Consider the following 18006-nt stretch of genomic DNA (forward strand, 5'->3'; position numbering starts at 1 on the left):
CTGAGCATTCTAAAACTGTAAAATAGAGGCAATTAGCAAACAGGTTCCTGAGAGGCATTGACGAAGGTGTACCAGCTGAACCCATGTCCACACTATCTCTTGGAGAGAAGCAAAATTCCCCCCGGCGCGATTTCGTGTTTACCCGGCGCCTGCCGAATCATTTGACATTTATTTACAACCTTGGACAACCAAGCTCTCGCCGCCAGCCATGCCCAACATCCGTGTCCTACGGGACATCAAGGCTCGCGAACTCGTCAAGGCAAACGAAGTCATTCGCCGCGCTTATCTGTACGTAGCCCGCAATGAAAGTCTTCCGCCACAAGTGCGCCATCAGGCACAGCTGCAGTTGAATACCTTTGGGAGGTACACTCGACCCACCACTGTTAAAAATCGCTGCTCCGAGTCTGGCCGCGGGCGAGGCATTATGAGTGAATTTGCACTTTGCAGAGTGAGTGCATTTTTGTTTGGTATTCGCCAGTTCAGTTTCCCAACTGATTGTTGAAGTACCAATTCCGGTTGAAAGCATTAAACAATGAGATCCCTGGTGTCCGCAAGGCTTCATGGTAGTTGTTCCCTCTTTGGGGAGTGAGTACGTAGGGATCCGTCCTTGCAATCCAAATCTTATGTGTTCCGTTGCAGTGCTGCCATTCGTTATCGCGCGCCCATTTTTATCCAAGTATAATATGTCTGTGCCATACAGATCCCTTCGAAGTTGAATGAGCATAATGTTTTAAAAACCCAAATCCTGTATTTCTCCGTGCAAGCTGATTGATTTCTACCGAGCTGTTCATTCATGATACTGAACGGTAAAGCGTAATACATGTACATGCTACTAGGCTACTAATATCTTGAGAGAGAGCAGACTACGCAACGACGCAGCGACTTGAGATATATATACGATCCTCAGACTTCCGAGTGGTTACCAGATGTCTGCGCGCAGACGCCTTCTCACCCAGAACGGTAGTAGCATCGTGTTAAGACGGGGATTCACCCTGCACACCAGTGGTTGATAACTTCAGTTCTGCTTCTCCACGTTCACGCCTCCAGCGATTACAGGTCTCCAAGGTTGCCTCCCCGACCAAATAACTAGCCATGCAGACGTAAGAAAGGGTACTTCATTCTGAACAGCGTGAGATCCAAACCTATATTTCTGTAGCCACCACTCCGACAACTCCCAATTGCAGTGCGCGAGAACATCGTCACCATGTACTTTTATAGCTTTCTTGTAATCATATAAGCAGTCAGCCAAAGAGAATTGCCCTATGAAGGCGTACATCAGTTAGTTGGATACCACTGATTAGCTGAGTTCCCAACCTCTTAAAAGTATGATGCGATCACGCAACTCCGGGTTAATGATGCGATCAATTATGCTCTCTGATTAAGGTCAGCTTGAAGCAATGATCGGCCAAAAAAAAATGAGGATACCATGATTCACCGTCCTGTAATGGCTTACAGTGAGAAGCCGTGGTTAAAGAACCAAACTGACAAACGTACTTTTGCACTAAGGTCGGTCGTAGAGAGGAAGGTAGGCAATAATTGTTGTTTCGTGTATAATTGTCTAGATGATACCTGTATTCGCAATAAGGAAACTATAAGCAAAATGTAGAAACGATATACCTGATCAATTTCATGGCCTCAACCTTCTTTGGGTCCTCAGGTTCCCCATCGTCGTCTGGTTCCTCAGACGTTGCATTGGCTTGCGGAAGAACGCGTGGCTGGGCACGCACTGTTCCATTCTTGGATGAAGAAAAGGACATGGTACTCATCCCTTGATCCATTAAATTCATCTGTGGCAAGTACGAGTACCCGCTCGATGATGACGGCGTAGGGTATTGACCTGGGGTCGCCGATGGTGTGGGAGGCAGGAAAACAGAAGAGGTAGCGTGTCCATTGCGCATAAGGTCGGAAAAGATGTTTTCCTGGGGTGATCGTGTCGGAGGTGGATATAACGTTGTTGCAGCTGGTGGCGGCGGCGGCACGGTTGTACTCATTGGTATAAGTAGCGGATACGCCTCATGTCGTTCCGTTGGATTGTCGGACCCACCCATCCCCCTAGATTTCTTGGATTGACTGGACGTTGCGGTATCCTCGGCGGGTCTCTTGCTGGGCCCAGTTTGGGGACCCAGAGTTGATGACATGGATTCAGTTGACTGTGCCGTCTTCTGAGCCCGCTTTCTCTTTTGAAAACTCTCCCAAGCTGTATCTGTTTCAGATTTGTTGAGGAGTGCCTCAAACTCATGCATTTCATATCCCAATTCCGCCATGACACCCCCAGCACCTTCGCCAATGAAACCAGCAACACTCTTTAGCAAATTGCGAAGCATCAGATTTTCCGACATCAAGTCTTGGAGAGTTCAGTGACTCCGACTTCCCGATAGGGGGCTAACATACCCTTTAGGATGGACCTAAGATCCGTCAGAGCTTCATCTTGTGAAGCGGAGAGGAGTTCCACGCGAGCCTCGAGGTCTCGTATCTGGACTCAACATTTCAGCGGCAAGACACCCTACGAAAGCTAGGCGTACTTTCTGCTGTTTTCTTAGACGAAACTCGCGCTGCGCGATGCGGTTCTGGTCCCTACGGGCTGCCTGGGAGCTAAAGATGTTCAATCTCGAACGGGAACGCAGGACGCAGTCGGCAGGCCTTACTTGGGATTCTTCTTCCTTCCAGGCTTATTGGGACCGTAGTTTTGGCCACTTTGACTCTCATGATCTCCAGGAGAGCCTATCTCCGAATCCTGTATCATTAGTGATCATATAAGACTCATGACAAATGCGCAATAGATCGTTATAAGTTGCCTACGAGGTCATCTTCTCGAGATTCACTTCTTAAAAAATCCTTCGGCATTTCGGCGTATACTTTCACATAAAAACAACGGGGACCGACTTTCCGGGACTCTTTCAAACTGTAGCAACGGATTCAGAGATGTGAGATGTGTTCGTGCGACGCAGCGAATGAGGTGAACGTTGGTGGCTTCGTCCCGGTGCGCCTTGCCGCGATGACAAATTATGATTAATAATAACAGTAATAGCCCCTATCACTCGGTGACGCTGCGTCAGAAGACTTCAAAATTTGGCTAACATGTAGTCGACAGGATGGTTGTTTCTTGTGGAAATAGGTCGAGTCAACAGACCGTGGAGCAACACTAAGCCGCATATGCAGTCAAGGAGCTCACTATCCCAGTTTCAACATCTGAATGCTGCGCCTGCTGCAACAATCCCCCTACGTCCAAGCACTCCGTATATGTAACTTGGCGTTAAAGGCGATGCAGTAAACGACCTACCGCAGGCTATGGTAGATATTATTATCATAACACGAATGATTACTACAAGATATCACTACTCGCTACTGGTCTGGGAACTTACCTCCGGGAGTCGGAAATGAGAGTATGTCAAAAATTGACATGTCAGACCAGTGGCGGTTGTCATGAGGAGGGTCACAGCCTGTCAGCACCAATAGCATGGTGGAGCGCTCCACAGCCCCCTCCCTTGTGTAATAGTGTACACAAAAACCGAGTAACGTGGATAATCATCCCGGGTTGTCAGTAGAATGCCACCTCAGTTTGGGGCAAGAACGGACAGTACTCTCCGACGCAATTATTCCGGAAGGTCTGGAGCCACGGATGCTTCTCACAATGCAAGTATGATGTAAAAAATGTTTCGGGTCTTCGATATGAATGCTGCCAAGTTTTCCAGGGCCGACTGTACTTGGAGGCAGATCCACTAGTCCTAGGAAGTACTATACCCTTCTCACGAGGTCTGAGGATCTGAAAGCTGCCGCGACCGAGCGTGATTCCTCGTCTGCCGCAATCCCTTGGACCTTTTTAAATTTTAGACTTGCGTTGTAGGTCCACATATACGAAGCGTCTCGTGCTTCTTTGAGACACTCGGTCACCACCAAACGATCCAAAGTCTGGAATCACTCGTTGAGCACGTTCTCTAGCTCTTGTGCTGTAAATTTCTTATGCTAAGAATGGTCAGGCATCGTGACACCTTACACACTAGCTGGACGATAAAATTTTTTGGGGCATGCGTTACATTCCCTGTCTTTTTTCTTCCTCGCCTGCTTGAAGTGCTCGTTACACATAATGCAGGAGACTATACATCTGGAACGCTATTACGATCGAAGAGTTGCCATTTCCCCACGACGCGCCCACCGCGGACGTTTTAGACAAGTCGTCATTACGGCCCTATGACGCTGCATCTGTAACATTAACAAACAAAATAAAACAGGCGATTGCGCAACTTTTACAGCACTGCGCAACTTAAAGACAGTGACCCGCAACTTTTGCAGTCATTAATACTTTAAATATATATGGCCTGTGATTTTTTGGGTGGATGGCCACGACACTAGATGTACAACTGTAGGATCACATGTCTATATCATCGCCGAAGAAGGGTTCGTGGATCAAGTACTCTGCCAGTCCCCGAGCTGTGCGGTAAATGAGATCATCTTCGTGCTGAAATGCCTTCCCCTCCTTGACAAGAGCGAGCATCACTCTCCAACACTCGGGGTCGACACTCCCATAGCTAAGACCTTCAAATTGCTTGACCGCAGAGTTGTATGGCTGAGGACTACGACCATCAAGCAAGTACCGGCCCATGCCATTCCACCATACTTGGCGCCAGTCGTCAACACACCTCTTGTGGTCCTGGCAACACGGCGAATGCACCATAGGTGGTGGCTCACATGCCACAATACGGCGGTGGAGTTCGAGTCGCTCCTTGACTCTGAGGAGCGTCATCCATACAGGGACAGTAAGAAGCTCATAATCGGCGTGGTTGAGTTCGTTTATAGGCTTTGGGATGAGCCGTCTGAATGCGTAACAGAAGATGTCCTTGATATGATATTTTAGGGCAATGGAGATCAGTGTGATAGGTTTGATGGTATAGCGGCGAGAGGCGAGTTGCTTGATGGCGTGTTCACGGACGTCCTTGGACTCATACATGCGACTAAGCTCAAGGAGCTGAAGAAGGGTGGTCTCGGATGCCTGTGAAGTATCTGGGCGCCATCTGAAATAACAACATCAATATATAGCATATTTTCAATGGCAGCATACGGATCGACCTACTTGTTGTAGCACACGGACAGAAACAGTTCAAATCCTAGGTCGGAGACTTGATCAGGCACAATAATTGGTTTTTCGTCGCTGTGTCCATCAGTTTGGGGAAGTCCGGTACTGTCTTGTGCAGCAAACATAGACTTAAAGGCGATGGATTTGTCGGAGAGAACACTCTTATGGACTTTGAATAGTGAACTTTGAGCCTGGATGTATTGTAAACAGCCTGATAGATGTTACTACGATGCTAGGTAACTCACCTGGAAGACATGGGTTCCGTCTTCGTAGTAGAACATGTGATGTCGTCGCATGGGCATGGTTTGGGTTTGGTCATCCATCACTTTGCAGAGGGATTGGACTTGCGTCGACGAGCAGGACATGTGGCTGGCTCCGCTGACAGGAGTAAACAAACCACAACAATATTTGCGAAGAGGGCTAAGCCTCGAGATCAACGGTATATTGATGCTGGGGACAAGTGATTACAGGATGTAACTGCGTCGACATGAATGCTGATTAAACGAATGTGGGTGGTACCTCAAAATTCCATAGACATGAATGTGGATTACGGTTAGATGTAAGTGGATGACCATTCATACTCAATAGCATGTTACCTCCAAATCAAAAGTAGTCGGCCGCACCAAGGAAATAATCAGGTGACCACGGATTTACATACGGGTGTAAGAGGGGGGAGTTGACCAGTGATCCAAAGGGATCAAGATCCTGTAAAAATTTGGGGGGCAACGAGACATAGCGATTCACAGTGGCGAGAGGCGCCTGGCCAACGAATGTGGGTGGAGGTGGAGAAACCGAGAGACCCTTCAATTGAGTCAGGAGGTCAGCCACATCCAATAAGTCACTGTCGCCTGATGGGAGAAAAACTGTTGCGGTGTGAGCACATGTCAAAAACAAAGAAATGGGACTTACGTGTTGATGGCCTGATGGATCCACCATGGATGCGAGGAACTTGGGTGCTGGGCGGTGGCTGAGTAGAGTCAGTTGAACTCTCGATCTCGATTACCGGTGATTGATATCGGCCTCGTTTCCCTTTTGGTTGGTCTGCACAGAGGGGAAAATTCAGAGGTCAGCTGTGATTAGAACAGGGTTCTGGTCATCGTACCAGGGTGCTGACTGCGTCCCTGCTTCCGCATCATGGATTCAAATATTGTCCGTTTGTCTTCGGAGTCTTCACTTGAGGCTGCTGGAGGGATGGAGTCGCTACTCTCTCGAAGCTTTGCTGGCTGGAATTCACTACTCTCCTGATGCTGTCTTAGACCCCAAGACGCATATTCCTCTTCCGGGACATGACCGCACAATGCTGTGTTGATATATTAGTAGTTTAACAGGTGGAAGGCATAACTCATACCTATAATTATGCTCGAATCTGTGCCACATTTAAACCGTCCTCGATAGTAGAATAGATCCTGGCCAGTCGGAAGGTCCTCGGTCACTGCGAGTCCGAATCGTTGTTTCTCCTTGAAGGCGAGTTTCCAACAACAGCTCGCCTTACTTTTACCCTTCTTGTGCATAAGTGCATACTCCATCGGACGCGGGAAAACGTGTTCTCTGAGGTACTTGTCGACATCGTCGTGAGTCCAGTCCCGCCGGAATGCGAATTTGGCCGCATTGGCACCAGTGTGCACACACTGCCGATGTTCTGCTGTGTACATTTCTGTTCTCAACAGTGGTTTTGTCTGGATCAATTCACCTGCCTGTATATCTGTGATTAATACTTGTTAGGAGCTAGTTCAATAGCACATACCTCATCCAACGCATCGATCAGTAGTAGCCACGTTCCAACTAAAACATCCTGCTGGGACCCATCATGGTTACCAGATGGGACCCGCTTCCCAGTAGAGTTAGGTTTCTGTGATCATCAATATTGGAGTATGGACACTGGCTTAGGAAGTGGTCCAACGCACCTTAATTTTAGTTGATGTAACTCGTTGTGTCCCACTGCTACCAGCACAGAATCCTTTCAGGACCTCTTCACGCACATGCTGGAGGGAGTTAGGCAACTCCATAGTGCGAGATGTCTTCCGTTGATGGAACACATCCAAAAGCCGGTTGCCGGTTGCAGGCTCTACCTTTACATCCATAGTCAATTTCGGGGATTTGTTGCTAAACTGTGCTTCCGGGTGATTACTGAAACCATGCGTGCACTCACGACAGTGATAACGTGCATTCTTGTTGGCAGGTGCGGTAAACATCCTGCAACTGCATTGTTTTCCGTTCTCATCGAAATAGCAGCAGAGCCCGCTCGTCGACATCTGGCATGGAGGGATTGGACCAACTACCGGCAACGAGAGAAGGAGTGAGTGAAGACTGAAGCTCGAGGCAGGACTCTGAGTTCTGATGTGTCTGTCTAATGTTGACTAAGCCGGTAGTGTTGTGCTTGTGCTCAACTCGACAACCACTGAATTGACCATGACCATATGTACAGTAAATACATTGCATGTATGACTAGGGGGGGATCAAAAATAACCATCTGCATCGAAGAGAGTTAGAACGGCGAGTGCCTGACACCAGGTTTTTGCCCGTCTTGCCCATATGGGCTCTGCTAATGATACTGTAACAAACCATGTTCCCTGCCGACCAATTGTGATGTGCTCCTCTGTTGATTCATCACCTTCTGACCCATGATCATCTCCATACCCTGCTGGTGTGATATCTTCAATGACAACGCGGTCAAGCACTGACCAAAATTCTGCCTCGTCTTTGACACATGCGAAAGGTGATCCTTTGCCAGGAACTTCCACTGCTTCATGGCGCACTTGCTCCTGGAGGTCAGCTCCAACCCTTCTCAGAATACCATTATGTTCGTTTGTGGCAATTTCTTCGTCATCGACCTCTGGCTCCTCGTCGGGGCAATGGCCTGCACCCGTTTGGCCATTCCGCCGAACCCGTACATGGCCGTGAACGCCATAATATCGCTCAATAGTGAGGGGATGGATCCCCTCATATTCGTCGTAGTATTCTCCTAGCGTGACATTACTGATAAGCCGTAAATCCTGTGGATATGTCAGTAAAATTGAGTGCGGCCCATCCTTAAAATGATATGCTTCACACACCTGTGGACTTTTATTATTGGTCGTTGGCCCGCTAATTGGATGAAGGTTCCATTCGCACTGGAAGTCCTCACAATCATCATTAATTTCCCGAAGAAAGAGCCTTTGAATGAGCCACAGGTGACTGCTGTCACCAGGATTAAGGCAGTGAAGTCTTTCACACCGAGAAAAAAATCCCCGCCAGCGGCGTACAAATTGAGTTCCAACTTCGACCCACACGCGTTCAATCCTCGAGTTTCAGGTAGACCTGTAGTACATGACATCAAAAAGACAGCCATTGGCGCGTAGTTGTGACTTACGATCCCCACATAAATGATCCACGGTTGGGACCTTGGACAGCTACCATGTATGTAGCCACGTCGATATTTTCACCACCACGATCACCTCTCATATGTGATGGCATTCCATACTCTGCCTGTGCATTGAGGAATACATTGAAAACGGTTGATGCGAGGTTGTCTGTACTGGCACATAAACCAGTAATCTGTTGAAAGCGTAAGGTCAATCAAACATGTCAGTAAGCGCTGCGACACACCGTTCGACAGTAACCATCAATAATTCCATGGACCACAAATCCCCATCGGATGAGTTTGTGGTGTCCGTCAATGTGCCAGAGCGCATTTGACCTCTTGACACGATACACCCTGCGTTTTATAACACGATGTTCACGTAACCGCTGACCTAGTCTATCAACGCGAGACAATGACTGCCATATTCGTTTTTGTTGGACTCGAATCCCATGATGGCGTAAGTGTCCGAGTAAATAGCAGAATCCAGACTCTGGTTTGTGTTTCTTGAACGCCCTCACAACTACATCCAAGTCATCGTTGCTCAATACGGTGTAGCTCCGCTTCAGGCCATGTTTCCGCATAGTTCGCCAGAGTGTCATGCGGCTAATGCCTAGGATGCGAGCAAGTTCACTGAGACTGATGTGACGGCTATTATCGGTGACAACCTCAGTAAGGAAGTCAGGGCATACAGACTTCTGAGGCCGTCCGCGCCGACCATTCTTGGACTCCGTTACAAGCTCAGGTATACTAACCTCTCGCCATTCACTTGAAAAGAAGTCAAGCGCCATTCACTGACAGAAAATCGGACATACAACATATTAACAACCTGTGCCACGTCCCGAAGATCTTGCACTGCCTGCCCAATGAGCCTTGCGACACCCACCAACCACTCCTGAGGCAGAGATTCGTCCTCATGACTAGCACCACTAGGGATAAGTGCTTCGAGGATGGGAAGTGCAGTTGAAGTGAGTGCGTCTATGTGGAATGAAACCCGAGTGGGATCCGGAAAACTATCAGATCACAGGACATAAAGAGCTTGATCGTACACTTTCTTGATGGTTCCATGAGCGGTCTGGATATTAGCTGGCCATCTACCAAGGCTGGGCTGTGGAAGGGGCAGGAACGCTAGCTGGGCGATGGAGCTCATGTCCACGGCATCGACATTGCTGGTGTGTCGCCACTGTCTCAGTAGTGCGACACCATTTCCCACGGTCACGGGCCCACAGGTGCGGACTTACCTTGCACTAGAATCAGCTCCACTGCCCTCGTCGTCGTGAATCCATGCAAGACTACCAACGATGCAAGTGCCAAGGAGCCCGAGGAAGACGGATATACCGCAACACGACTTGCTATGTACCAACTACCAGTGCGAGTGCGGGCACCTGCGGTCAACATTGGATTCCCATATCATATTTTCGTCGAAACCACCACCGACACAGCCCATCGCATGACAAGACGAATACTACAGCCATGAACATGTTTCAATTTGATGCCTCTTCGTACTCATTTTATCACCTGCTTTTTCGCTTGCCCGGAGTTGCCCCCATCCTCGTCCGGCTTGAAGACCAAGATACAGAAATTCACTGCTCTTGCCCTTCACCGCACCAAGCTCCATCCATTGGTCCACTTGCCACCAGAACTGTCTTCACATTTAAGCGCTTGATCGGCCGCAAGTTCAAGGACGTGGAGGTCCAGGAGGACATGAAGCACTGGTTAGTACATGCGACAATTGTTAAATAGGAAAGCATCTTATATCATCTGCAGGGTGTTCAAGATGCTCGACCAGCTGTCGAGGTTGACATCGGTGGCGAGAGACAACAATTCGTATGCCTTTTCACCCCTCTGGATCAGTAAGAGAACTAATATACTTTCTAGAGTGCTGAGGAGTTATCGTCCATGGTACTTACCAAGATGCGTGAGACCGCCAGGCAGTATCTCAACAAGAAAGTCAAGTAAGTTGCGCGTATACTAGTTAGGAGTCCCCCAGTGTTGACTACTATTATTAGTCATGCGGTCATTACGGTCCCCGCATACTTTAACGATGTGCAACGGCAGGCCACCAAGGACGCTGGTCAAATCACTGGCCTTGAGGTTCTTCGAGTCATCAACGAGCTGGCAGCTGCGGCACTGGCATATGGCCTTGATCGTACCGAATCATCAGTGATTGCCACGTACGATCTTGGCGGTGGTACTTTTGATATCTCCATCCTGGAGATGCACAAAGGAGTCTTCAAGGTCAAGTCCACCAATGGAGACACCCACTTTGGTGGCGAGGACTTTGACATCGCTCTTGTTACCCACATCCTCAATGAATTCAAGAAAGAGTCGAGCATTGACCTCAATCAAGACTGCATGGCCATTCAGCGCATTCGTGAGGCTGCCGAAAAGGCCAAGATTGAATTATCATCCACGACGCAGACCGAAATTAACTTGCCATTCATCACCACGGACGCAACCGGTCCAAAGTACATCAACTTGAAGTTGAACCGCACTCAATTTGAGACCCTTACCGGCCCTCTGATCCAACGTACCGTTGATCCCTGCAAGAAAGCGTTGTCCGAATGCTGGAGTCAAGTCTAGTGAGGTGAACGAAGTCTTCCTCGTTGGTGGTATGACCCGCATGCCTAAGGTCGGTGAGTCCGTGAAGTCGATCTTCGGTCGTGAGCCGAGTAAAGGTGTCGATCCCGATGAAGCCGTTGCCATTAGTGCTGCTATCCAGGGTGGTGTTCTCGCTGGAAATGTCACCGACATTCTACTTCTCGACATCACCCCACTCTCCCTCGGCATTGAGACTTTCGATGGTATCATGACAAAACTCATCAACCGCAGTACAACCATCCCAACGAAGAAGTCGCAAGTTTTCTCTACCGCTGCCGATGGCCAGACCGCCATTGAGGACAAGATTTTCCAGGGTGAACGTGAACTCGTCAGGGACAACAAACTCCTTGACAACTTCAATCTCGTCGGTATTCCGGCCCCAAAGGGCGTCTCTCAAATTGAGATCACTTTCGACATCAATGCTGGTATGTCTCTTATACAGGTCTTCAGATAATTTCCTCATCCCTTGTAGATGATATCGTCCACGTCACCGCCAAGGATAAGGCAACCAACAAGGATCAGTCTATGATGATCACGTCTTTGTCAGGTCTGAGCGACAAGGACATTGAGTGCATGATCTCTGACGCTGAGAAGTATGCCGATGTGGATAAGGCCCATTGGGAACTCATCGAGGAAGCAAACAAGGGCGAGTCAGTCTGTGTCGACACAGAGAAGGGTACGTATTTACTACATGGTGCTTCACTTTCCTGCATTGATTCGCACCTGTGATAGCAATGAACGAGTTCAAGGAGCAGCTTGATGCTGCCGAGAGGGAGAAGGTGTCGAAACTCGCTGGCGAACTTAGTGAATTGGCCTCGAAAGGCCTCCCGGCGATGCTTCTGTCACTGCCGAGCAAATCGAGGAGAAGATCGGCGAGACTCAACAAGTTTCGCTAGGCCTTTTCCAGAAGGTGTACGAGAAGCGCGGCGCAGAGAATGCGTCCTCCACGCAGTTAACGCAAGGCTCTGAGGACACGCCCCCCACGCTCTTCCTTGTCCTACTTGTACTTCCGTCTGCCACAGGTCTACTCGAGGTAGTCAGATCTCTGAGCTGTAGTATGGGTATCTTCATATTATGATAAAACGTCTTATTGATCCACTCGAAAAAAAAAATGGAGGGGTGACTGCAAAAATTGCGGGTCACTGTTTTTAAGTTGCGCAGTGCTGCAAAAGTCGCGCAATCGGCTATTTTATTTTTGTTTGTTTAATGTTACAGATGCAGCGTCATACGGCCCCAATTGCCGTTTCGCTAAAATATCCAGGGACCGATTGTCGTTCCCTGGATGTCACGGTCTGCCATGGCCCAGCAAATCTGTATCATATGCTCTCCTGAACCTACGCTAACTTTCCATTTCAATGCGATGTATTTGATCACGTACTTATCGCAGTGTCCTGAGCAGTACACTCTGATATTTATATGTACGTATGTACGTATCCTCTGCCATCTACCCGTCGCAATTAATCTCAATTTCGGAACTTGAGTAGCGAACATCCGTACAAACTTTTAAAGGCCTCGAGTGAGATTTGTACTGCCTGCCACTCGCCCCAAGTCCCTCTTTTAGTCCTCTTCCACTCACAGCAAAAGAAAGGAAGCGATGACAGAGCCCGACATCAATTTGCGATTCGCGTATGATGGAAATACAGATATGCGTAATTTTCGTGTGTATCAAGTGATCGAGAATGCGCCCGAGCGGTTGGAGGTGTACAGGGCACGTTCATTTCCCAGTGCCTCTTGAAATCATTGACTCGACCGTGCCACAATCTAGTTCCACCATCCGACAGCGGGTTACATTACGCCCACAACAACCTTCAAGAGAAAGAATCTCGCTGTGCTTCGGTGGGACATTACTGGTCGAATCGAGTGGCCAACAACTACTAGTGGAACTGTCTGGTTTGGTGTCGACGAGGTTAGTCGGTGAATACTTAGCAAAATTCTCCAAACTAGAATTTTCTCGTAGGTTCCAATCAAAGACTTACGGAAAATAAAGAACGGTACAAGCCAGTAAGCAGTTTCCACGTCAGTTTGCCTGGCTATCGGTGAAAAATCCTCTAGGTCGAGGAGGTTTAAAGTTTCGGGGAACGAGTATAAATGGAAGGTTGCGGCGAACGGTCAAGACTTGTTTGTGAGTAAATATCACGCTCGTCAATGATATCCTGGTCAACATCAAGCCCCTTCAGTGTGTCGATTCCAAAGACAAACATGTGGCCGTTTGGACCGCCCAGGAAATGTCGCTCAAAATTGCGCCACGCTGTGCTACTATTCTCGAACGGATTGTAATAACATGCTTTCTTAACTTGTGGTTTAAGCAACTTGGTCGTTGGTGAGCTCACATGTGGATAATACTTATGGTACATCTGTCACGTACAATATCATTATTTCCATTCTAACGCTGGTACGAAACATACATATGATATCGAAGTCCCTTGGGGACTACCTAGCTTCGAATTGAACCACTGTGGAAATAGTCAGCACAGGATCAACGCATCGGACAAGCCCGAATTCTTACTTCGTTTGGTCCTCTTTTTGTACATGATACGATGCCCACATTCTCGACAGCGAATAGGTTCTCTAGATTTTATTTCATTCTTAGCACCACAGTCTTGGAGATTGAGATATTGAATCTGCGGTTTAGTCTGTGTAAGAGTAGGTACATACCAGCACAGATATACTCCATCTCCTGACGCGGCCTTGGCAAGAAGTCGGCGCCGCCAGCGCTGGGTGCACCGGACTGATATGGCTGGCTCATCGGTGCGGAGGGGTAACCGGTAAAGAAGTTGTCATTGTGACGCGGCGTGACAAGATCCTAAAGCGTGACGCGAATCATTTTTTCGTTATTTATTTATTTATGTATTAACTACTGCCTTGGCTGACAACGTCTGACGTGGACCGAACTACAGGTGAACAATCTTGCTAGCCCAGTCTGTCCTCCACAGGGTCGCTCTGAATTTGCGAGAGATTTGGAAGCCCCCTAATGGGCTGCTGCGCGTAAGTTTTGCGGTTTATTGCGCCGAGAAATTTTGTTAGCTTTGCTACAAGAAATTCCCTTGGTGACCAATAGCCTATTGTTAGCTGTGGGATATAGGAACATGGAGCAATCCAATATTGTGTCCAGCTACGGTAAGTCCAGGGTATATGTGACGACCGGTCATAGGTTCATACAACATGACAACCTCAAGGCGTTTCCAAGGTATCTGCTCGCACATTTATATGCCGGTGGTCCCGAGCTGTCGTCTCCACTCTCTCATGGCTGCCTCTCCCTCATTCATCGAGCTCATGGCCTCCCTTGGCCTCAACAGTGATTCCAAGTCATCTCCAGCCTTGTATATTACCCCCACAAGATCCCGGTCAGGTTCTTGTTCATCTACTTATTCCGGCAGCTCCGCCAAGGACCAAAGTCCCAATTCACCGACCTTCAACTTGTCGTCCGATTCCTTCCGCGATTTAGACAGCGATCGGCGCCATTCGTGTAATCGTTTGAGGGCAGCCAGGTATACGCCGTATTTCTCTACTGGAGTCAGTCTGTTTCTATCCACGTTACAGCACAGCAGGCTCACCCTTACGCTGTAGACTTTCACCAAGCACCACAGTTTGAGTTCGCTAGTCACCTCCAAGGACGACCAAGACGAGGAACGAAAGGTGGGTAATTTTTCTACTACAACGCTTTGTATGTTCATCTGATGCGTATGAGCTCAGCCTGCGTCGCCGTCCTCTTCCCCTCGGCGTAGGCCATCCCCCCTGCGGTTCGGAAGGGACGAACCTGCTAGTACTCCTATTTCGTCTTATCTACGTCGCAAAACGCCTCAGAACTCACCAACAGTACCTACCTTTACTCATCGAGATTCCGTCGAGAGGCCGGAAACAATAACTCTACCTTCATTGTTCTCGCTATGATGTTCTTCATGATTCGCTTGTTTGGACATTTGTCGGTGGCAGGTTCTTTTCATTGGAGGCTTTCTGCACAACCATCGCCGATGCCATGTGCATCGATTGCACGAAAGGACTCCCTTTATTTTAGTTTATGGACTTGCTTATACTGACTCCCTTCTATGCTCCTTGGATCTCATTTGTACATCACTCCCACATTCCTCCTGTGTTCTACAATGCTGGCGCTGGTTTCTATCTTACGACCCTGACTAATCATGATCCTCTTCTCCCGGCCCCGGACAATGCTGCTTGAGGTCGTCGTAGTCCTCGTACCGAGTTCCACACCAAAGACAGTACATATATTCTTCGCGAAGGTAGGCTAGTACTAGGCTGAGTCGGTCGCCAGGCTGGGCAGAGCGTTAGTTGCAACCCCGCGTACGACAGAAGGAAATGATTCACCCCTAAGCGTAGAAAATGCACGGCCTCTTGGACCGTCTCGGGTGTAAACACCTCTTGGTGCTGCGGCCCTGGTTGCCTCTCATTTACGAGATCGTCATCATCATTGATGTTATTACCCATCGATACCAATGCATCCGCTTGCATCTGGTTACGGAGTCGGGTAGCTTCGCCGCTACTACCAGGCCCTGGTGGGGGATAGAAAGATCCCGAAAGAGCATCGAACAACGCAGGGGGGATTGTGTCGGGATCGTTGGGATTGAGCCAAAAGACATTAAACTGGACAAGTCACCGAGGCAAGACGGAATAACAGACGGGGTAACTCACCGAAATACCCGCTTCTTCATCCAGGTTGGAGCATGTCCGTTGAGAAAGCGCGAGATGTGATTCGGCGTGCCTCTGCTCGTACTCTCGTCGAGAGCGGTCCCTAAAGCTTTCTTGCTCGGCCTCCTCCGCCATCTTCGCCATCTTGGCGATACGCTCGGAGGCACCAGGTGATCTCGACCGTTTCCCTAGACCTATACCTTTCTTGCCTTGCAATGCGATGCCGTGTTGAGTTGAAAATGTGAGCTTTTAGTCGAGATAAGGTGGCGGCGTACCTGCCCATTCGTTCAAAGGTAGCGGCTCGACCTTGTGTTTTGGCTTCGATGTATCGGTAGATGAGGCAGAGTGTTCGGATGCATCAGGCAGGGTAGCCACTTTGGTTGGCGGGCTGTCTTCGGGCCTTCCTAGAGACTGGCCTAGTTGAAATCCCATCTTCATCATGATACCGAGTGCTTTGTTCGCCCCAGCATCCTTGTCTTGTTTCGCGCGCTCGAAAAGACTCTTGCTGAGGCCGTCCTCCCTGGCCTCTTGTTCCCGTTGTCGCCGACTTTTGGTACGATTTCGTTCATTCTTTTGACGGCTCTGTTTCAAGGCTTCTTGGCGGCGTTGAGTGTAAGTCTTGGGTTGCGTAGTCTCCGATGCTCCAATAAGAAACTTGTCCGATAGGTAGTCTTCGTCGTCGGACATGGTGGTCGTCGAACAGGCTACTCACAAATGTTTCGTTTTACATCAGATAGTCAGATCGCGTTTGAACCGTAACATTCATTCATAAAGGGAACATTAAGGTCGCCTTAAGTTGACTACGGCGACACTACAAGTTTGTTGAAGAAAACGGCTCCAGACCACCAACAGGAAAAAATTACTTGACTCGGGGAGAACGCAAGAAGCTTAGTGGAAGAACAAAGACTAAGTCAGGTTGAAAGGGGAACGCGTCAAACAAAAATGAAGTCAAGAGGATCTGAGCAAGCGGTCATCAGCGGGAACGTGGTAGGTGGCGATCAAGAGGCAGGGGCAGAAGCCTCGACTTCATCCGGCTTGTGAGTGTTGACCGCGATCTTGACTGCGATGGTACGCCCTCCCACTTCCTTGCCTTGGAGGGCTTCAATTGCCTTCTGCTGTTGCTCTTCGCTGCCAACGTCGACAAAGCCGTAACCCTTACTTTTCCGGTAGTGCCCCCACCGTCTGCGTACGACGCGTGCAGAGACGACAGTAATGTCGGCCTCAGTGAAGAGGGCAGACAGTCCCTCATCGTCGATGCTGAAGCCGAGGTTGGCAACAAATAACATAGTCTTGGAAGGTTCGCCGACGGGGTCCTCGCCAATGGGACGTTGTGGGCGGGGGGGCCTCGGCCTTCTGCGCGGCTGCCTCTTGGGCGCAGCGGGAGCGTCCGTTGGGACAGTCTCCACGGCAGATAGCCCAACAATGGCCTCCTGCAAAGCGTCTGCGGGGGCAGCCTTGCGCTTGGGTTTACGCTGTGCATGGTATCACACAATAAGCGGTGAACTGGGAAGGGAAAACGGCGGATAACATACATTGGTCTTCTTTTTCTTCTTCTTTGGCTTAGACCCTTCGCTGGATCCCGGTTCGGCGTCGGCAACAGCGTCATCGGTTTTGATGTCGCCATTTGCCTCGGCCTCGGTGACCTCGCCGGGGACGGGCTTGCTACCGCGCCTGCCAGGACGCCTTTTGGTCCTTCTCTCTCTTCTGTCCTTCTGGTCGGCAGGTTTGGCAATTTCGACGATGACTTTGCGACCGTCGAGTTCCTGGTCGGCGAGGACCTCGATTGCCTTTTGAGCGGCTTCTGCGCTGGACATGGCGACAAAGCCATAACCTGCGGGTCTTTGACCGCGTTTGATGACCTGAACTGAAACACTAGATGAGGGATGTGTGAGTGGCGGGGCAGGGAGAGCGGCAGAGAGGGGAGACGGACATGTCGCTCTGTACGGGTGCAAAGAAAGCCTTCAGCCCTTCGTCCGTGGTGGAGTACGCAAGGTTGCCAACGAAGATCTGCGGTGGGGTGGTGAGGGGATGAGGGGGACGAGACAAGTCAGAAGGGGGTGGCACCTTGAAAACTGGGGCTTCTTCGATGACAAGGTCTTGAGTAGCCGGAGGCACGCCATTTTCGGTGACTTGGGCGGCTTGGGCGTCAGACATTTGGGCGGGGTGAGCTAGTGGACGGGGTGAACGCAGGAGTGTCGATGAACGATGGATGAACCGGTTTCTTCGTGTCAAACTTGAGGGTTGAAAAAAAAAGAAAAGAAAAAAAGAACAGGTGGCGCTCTGGGAGCCGCCTTTTGTATGAAACAAACAAACACGCGTGCAGGATGCCTCATGTACCCAAGCGAATTGTCGA

General features: G+C 49.4%; 11 protein-coding genes across 11 annotated transcripts; 4 read left to right on the plus strand and 7 right to left on the minus strand.

The window, feature by feature from the left end:
• The first annotated feature begins 119 nt into the window (after positions 1 to 119).
• On the plus strand, positions 120 to 873 carry F5J12DRAFT_791710 (uncharacterized protein). Its single transcript, XM_051743894.1, has 3 exons — positions 120 to 448; positions 505 to 589; positions 640 to 873. Exons 1-2 carry the CDS (start codon positions 209 to 211, stop codon positions 565 to 567), a joined length of 303 nt encoding a protein of 100 aa, XP_051605649.1. The 5' UTR covers positions 120 to 208; the 3' UTR covers positions 568 to 589; positions 640 to 873.
• F5J12DRAFT_791716 (uncharacterized protein) lies at positions 874 to 2978 on the minus strand. The gene is made up of 10 exons (XM_051743895.1): positions 2800 to 2978; positions 2646 to 2734; positions 2523 to 2592; positions 2392 to 2473; positions 1618 to 2344; positions 1495 to 1569; positions 1426 to 1439; positions 1315 to 1374; positions 1143 to 1260; positions 874 to 1086 (listed from the first exon to the last, which is right to left on the minus strand). The coding sequence occupies exons 1-10, from the start codon at positions 2842 to 2844 to the stop codon at positions 975 to 977; spliced, it is 1392 nt and encodes a 463-aa protein (XP_051605650.1). The 5' UTR covers positions 2845 to 2978; the 3' UTR covers positions 874 to 974.
• A 1209-nt stretch (positions 2979 to 4187) lies between these two features.
• F5J12DRAFT_791722 (uncharacterized protein) lies at positions 4188 to 5387 on the minus strand. Its single transcript, XM_051743896.1, has 2 exons — positions 5069 to 5387; positions 4188 to 5009 (listed from the first exon to the last, which is right to left on the minus strand). Exons 1-2 carry the CDS (start codon positions 5194 to 5196, stop codon positions 4367 to 4369), a joined length of 771 nt encoding a protein of 256 aa, XP_051605651.1. The 5' UTR covers positions 5197 to 5387; the 3' UTR covers positions 4188 to 4366.
• Positions 5388 to 6295: 908 nt separating this feature from the next.
• On the minus strand, positions 6296 to 7442 carry F5J12DRAFT_15889 (uncharacterized protein). The gene is made up of 3 exons (XM_051738185.1): positions 6976 to 7442; positions 6816 to 6920; positions 6296 to 6765 (listed from the first exon to the last, which is right to left on the minus strand). Exons 1-3 carry the CDS (start codon positions 7321 to 7323, stop codon positions 6385 to 6387), a joined length of 834 nt encoding a protein of 277 aa, XP_051605652.1. The 5' UTR covers positions 7324 to 7442; the 3' UTR covers positions 6296 to 6384.
• Positions 7443 to 7527: 85 nt separating this feature from the next.
• Positions 7528 to 8358, minus strand: F5J12DRAFT_710161 (uncharacterized protein; the record flags this gene model as incomplete). The annotated part of the gene is made up of 2 exons (XM_051740627.1): positions 7528 to 8064; positions 8125 to 8358. Coding segments are annotated over 2 exons (771 nt in total), but the record flags the coding sequence as incomplete, so codon positions are not given.
• Positions 8359 to 8653: 295 nt separating this feature from the next.
• On the minus strand, positions 8654 to 8908 carry F5J12DRAFT_684708 (uncharacterized protein; the record flags this gene model as incomplete). Its single annotated transcript, XM_051740292.1, has 1 exon — positions 8654 to 8908. A coding segment is annotated over one exon (255 nt), but the record flags the coding sequence as incomplete, so codon positions are not given.
• An 801-nt stretch (positions 8909 to 9709) lies between these two features.
• F5J12DRAFT_902062 (heat shock protein 70 family) lies at positions 9710 to 12046 on the plus strand (the record flags this gene model as incomplete). Its single annotated transcript, XM_051748245.1, is given in 10 exon segments — positions 9710 to 9777; positions 10049 to 10127; positions 10176 to 10235; positions 10287 to 10363; positions 10418 to 10943; positions 10963 to 11434; positions 11482 to 11685; positions 11742 to 11790; positions 11832 to 12012; positions 12032 to 12046. 10 exon segments carry the CDS (start codon positions 9710 to 9712, stop codon positions 12044 to 12046), a joined length of 1731 nt encoding a protein of 576 aa, XP_051605655.1.
• Positions 12047 to 12271: 225 nt separating this feature from the next.
• On the plus strand, positions 12272 to 13777 carry F5J12DRAFT_791764 (uncharacterized protein). Its single transcript, XM_051743897.1, has 8 exons — positions 12272 to 12435; positions 12494 to 12717; positions 12775 to 12915; positions 12967 to 13010; positions 13062 to 13131; positions 13187 to 13363; positions 13415 to 13462; positions 13516 to 13777. The coding sequence occupies exons 2-6, from the start codon at positions 12604 to 12606 to the stop codon at positions 13331 to 13333; spliced, it is 516 nt and encodes a 171-aa protein (XP_051605656.1). The 5' UTR covers positions 12272 to 12435; positions 12494 to 12603; the 3' UTR covers positions 13334 to 13363; positions 13415 to 13462; positions 13516 to 13777.
• On the minus strand, positions 13440 to 13755 carry F5J12DRAFT_902063 (DNA directed RNA polymerase; the record flags this gene model as incomplete). The annotated part of the gene is made up of 3 exons (XM_051748246.1): positions 13440 to 13462; positions 13516 to 13608; positions 13665 to 13755. The coding sequence occupies 3 exons, from the start codon at positions 13753 to 13755 to the stop codon at positions 13440 to 13442; spliced, it is 207 nt and encodes a 68-aa protein (XP_051605657.1).
• Positions 13778 to 14252: 475 nt separating the features above from the next.
• Positions 14253 to 15280, plus strand: F5J12DRAFT_933042 (uncharacterized protein; the record flags this gene model as incomplete). The annotated part of the gene is made up of 4 exons (XM_051749566.1): positions 14253 to 14329; positions 14387 to 14522; positions 14577 to 14645; positions 14703 to 15280. 4 exons carry the CDS (start codon positions 14253 to 14255, stop codon positions 14898 to 14900), a joined length of 480 nt encoding a protein of 159 aa, XP_051605658.1. The 3' UTR covers positions 14901 to 15280.
• F5J12DRAFT_902064 (uncharacterized protein) lies at positions 15143 to 17807 on the minus strand (the record flags this gene model as incomplete). The annotated part of the gene is made up of 8 exons (XM_051748247.1): positions 15143 to 15280; positions 15333 to 15608; positions 15657 to 15862; positions 15929 to 16178; positions 16679 to 17125; positions 17186 to 17525; positions 17584 to 17660; positions 17718 to 17807. The coding sequence occupies 8 exons, from the start codon at positions 17805 to 17807 to the stop codon at positions 15143 to 15145; spliced, it is 1824 nt and encodes a 607-aa protein (XP_051605659.1).
• Between the last annotated feature and the right edge of the window lie 199 nt (positions 17808 to 18006).

This window comes from Pisolithus orientalis, assembly GCF_024613125.1.
Source record: "Pisolithus orientalis strain OTSU chromosome Unknown F5J12scaffold_1, whole genome shotgun sequence".
NCBI classification, from domain to species: Eukaryota; Fungi; Basidiomycota; class Agaricomycetes; order Boletales; family Pisolithaceae; genus Pisolithus; species Pisolithus orientalis.

What these genes read in the sequence shown, in the direction of transcription:
- F5J12DRAFT_791764 (XM_051743897.1), top strand. Translation starts at nt 12,604, where the DNA reads ATGACAGAGCCCGACATCAATTTGCGATTCGCGTATGATGGAAATACA. An exon ending in AGCGGTTGGAGGTGTACAGG is followed by an intron (nt 12,718 to 12,774) that starts GCACGTTCATTT and finishes GCCACAATCTAG; the next exon opens with TTCCACCATCCGACAGCGGG. An exon ending in TCTGGTTTGGTGTCGACGAG is followed by an intron (nt 12,916 to 12,966) that starts GTTAGTCGGTGA and finishes ATTTTCTCGTAG; the next exon opens with GTTCCAATCAAAGACTTACG.
- F5J12DRAFT_791710 (XM_051743894.1), top strand. Translation starts at nt 209, where the DNA reads ATGCCCAACATCCGTGTCCTACGGGACATCAAGGCTCGCGAACTCGTC. An exon ending in GTGAATTTGCACTTTGCAGA is followed by an intron (nt 449 to 504) that starts GTGAGTGCATTT and finishes TGATTGTTGAAG; the next exon opens with TACCAATTCCGGTTGAAAGC.
- F5J12DRAFT_15889 (XM_051738185.1), bottom strand. Translation starts at nt 7,323, where the DNA reads ATGTCGACGAGCGGGCTCTGCTGCTATTTCGATGAGAACGGAAAACAA. An exon ending in TTACATCAACTAAAATTAAG is followed by an intron (nt 6,921 to 6,975) that starts GTGCGTTGGACC and finishes TGATGATCACAG; the next exon opens with AAACCTAACTCTACTGGGAA. An exon ending in TGATCGATGCGTTGGATGAG is followed by an intron (nt 6,766 to 6,815) that starts GTATGTGCTATT and finishes ACAGATATACAG; the next exon opens with GCAGGTGAATTGATCCAGAC.
- F5J12DRAFT_791722 (XM_051743896.1), bottom strand. Translation starts at nt 5,196, where the DNA reads ATGTTTGCTGCACAAGACAGTACCGGACTTCCCCAAACTGATGGACAC. An exon ending in CTGTCCGTGTGCTACAACAA is followed by an intron (nt 5,010 to 5,068) that starts GTAGGTCGATCC and finishes TTGTTATTTCAG; the next exon opens with ATGGCGCCCAGATACTTCAC.
- F5J12DRAFT_791716 (XM_051743895.1), bottom strand. Translation starts at nt 2,844, where the DNA reads ATGCCGAAGGATTTTTTAAGAAGTGAATCTCGAGAAGATGACCTC. An exon ending in GTCTAAGAAAACAGCAGAAA is followed by an intron (nt 2,474 to 2,522) that starts GTACGCCTAGCT and finishes TGTTGAGTCCAG; the next exon opens with ATACGAGACCTCGAGGCTCG. An exon ending in TCGCATCATACTTTTAAGAG is followed by an intron (nt 1,261 to 1,314) that starts GTTGGGAACTCA and finishes ACGCCTTCATAG; the next exon opens with GGCAATTCTCTTTGGCTGAC.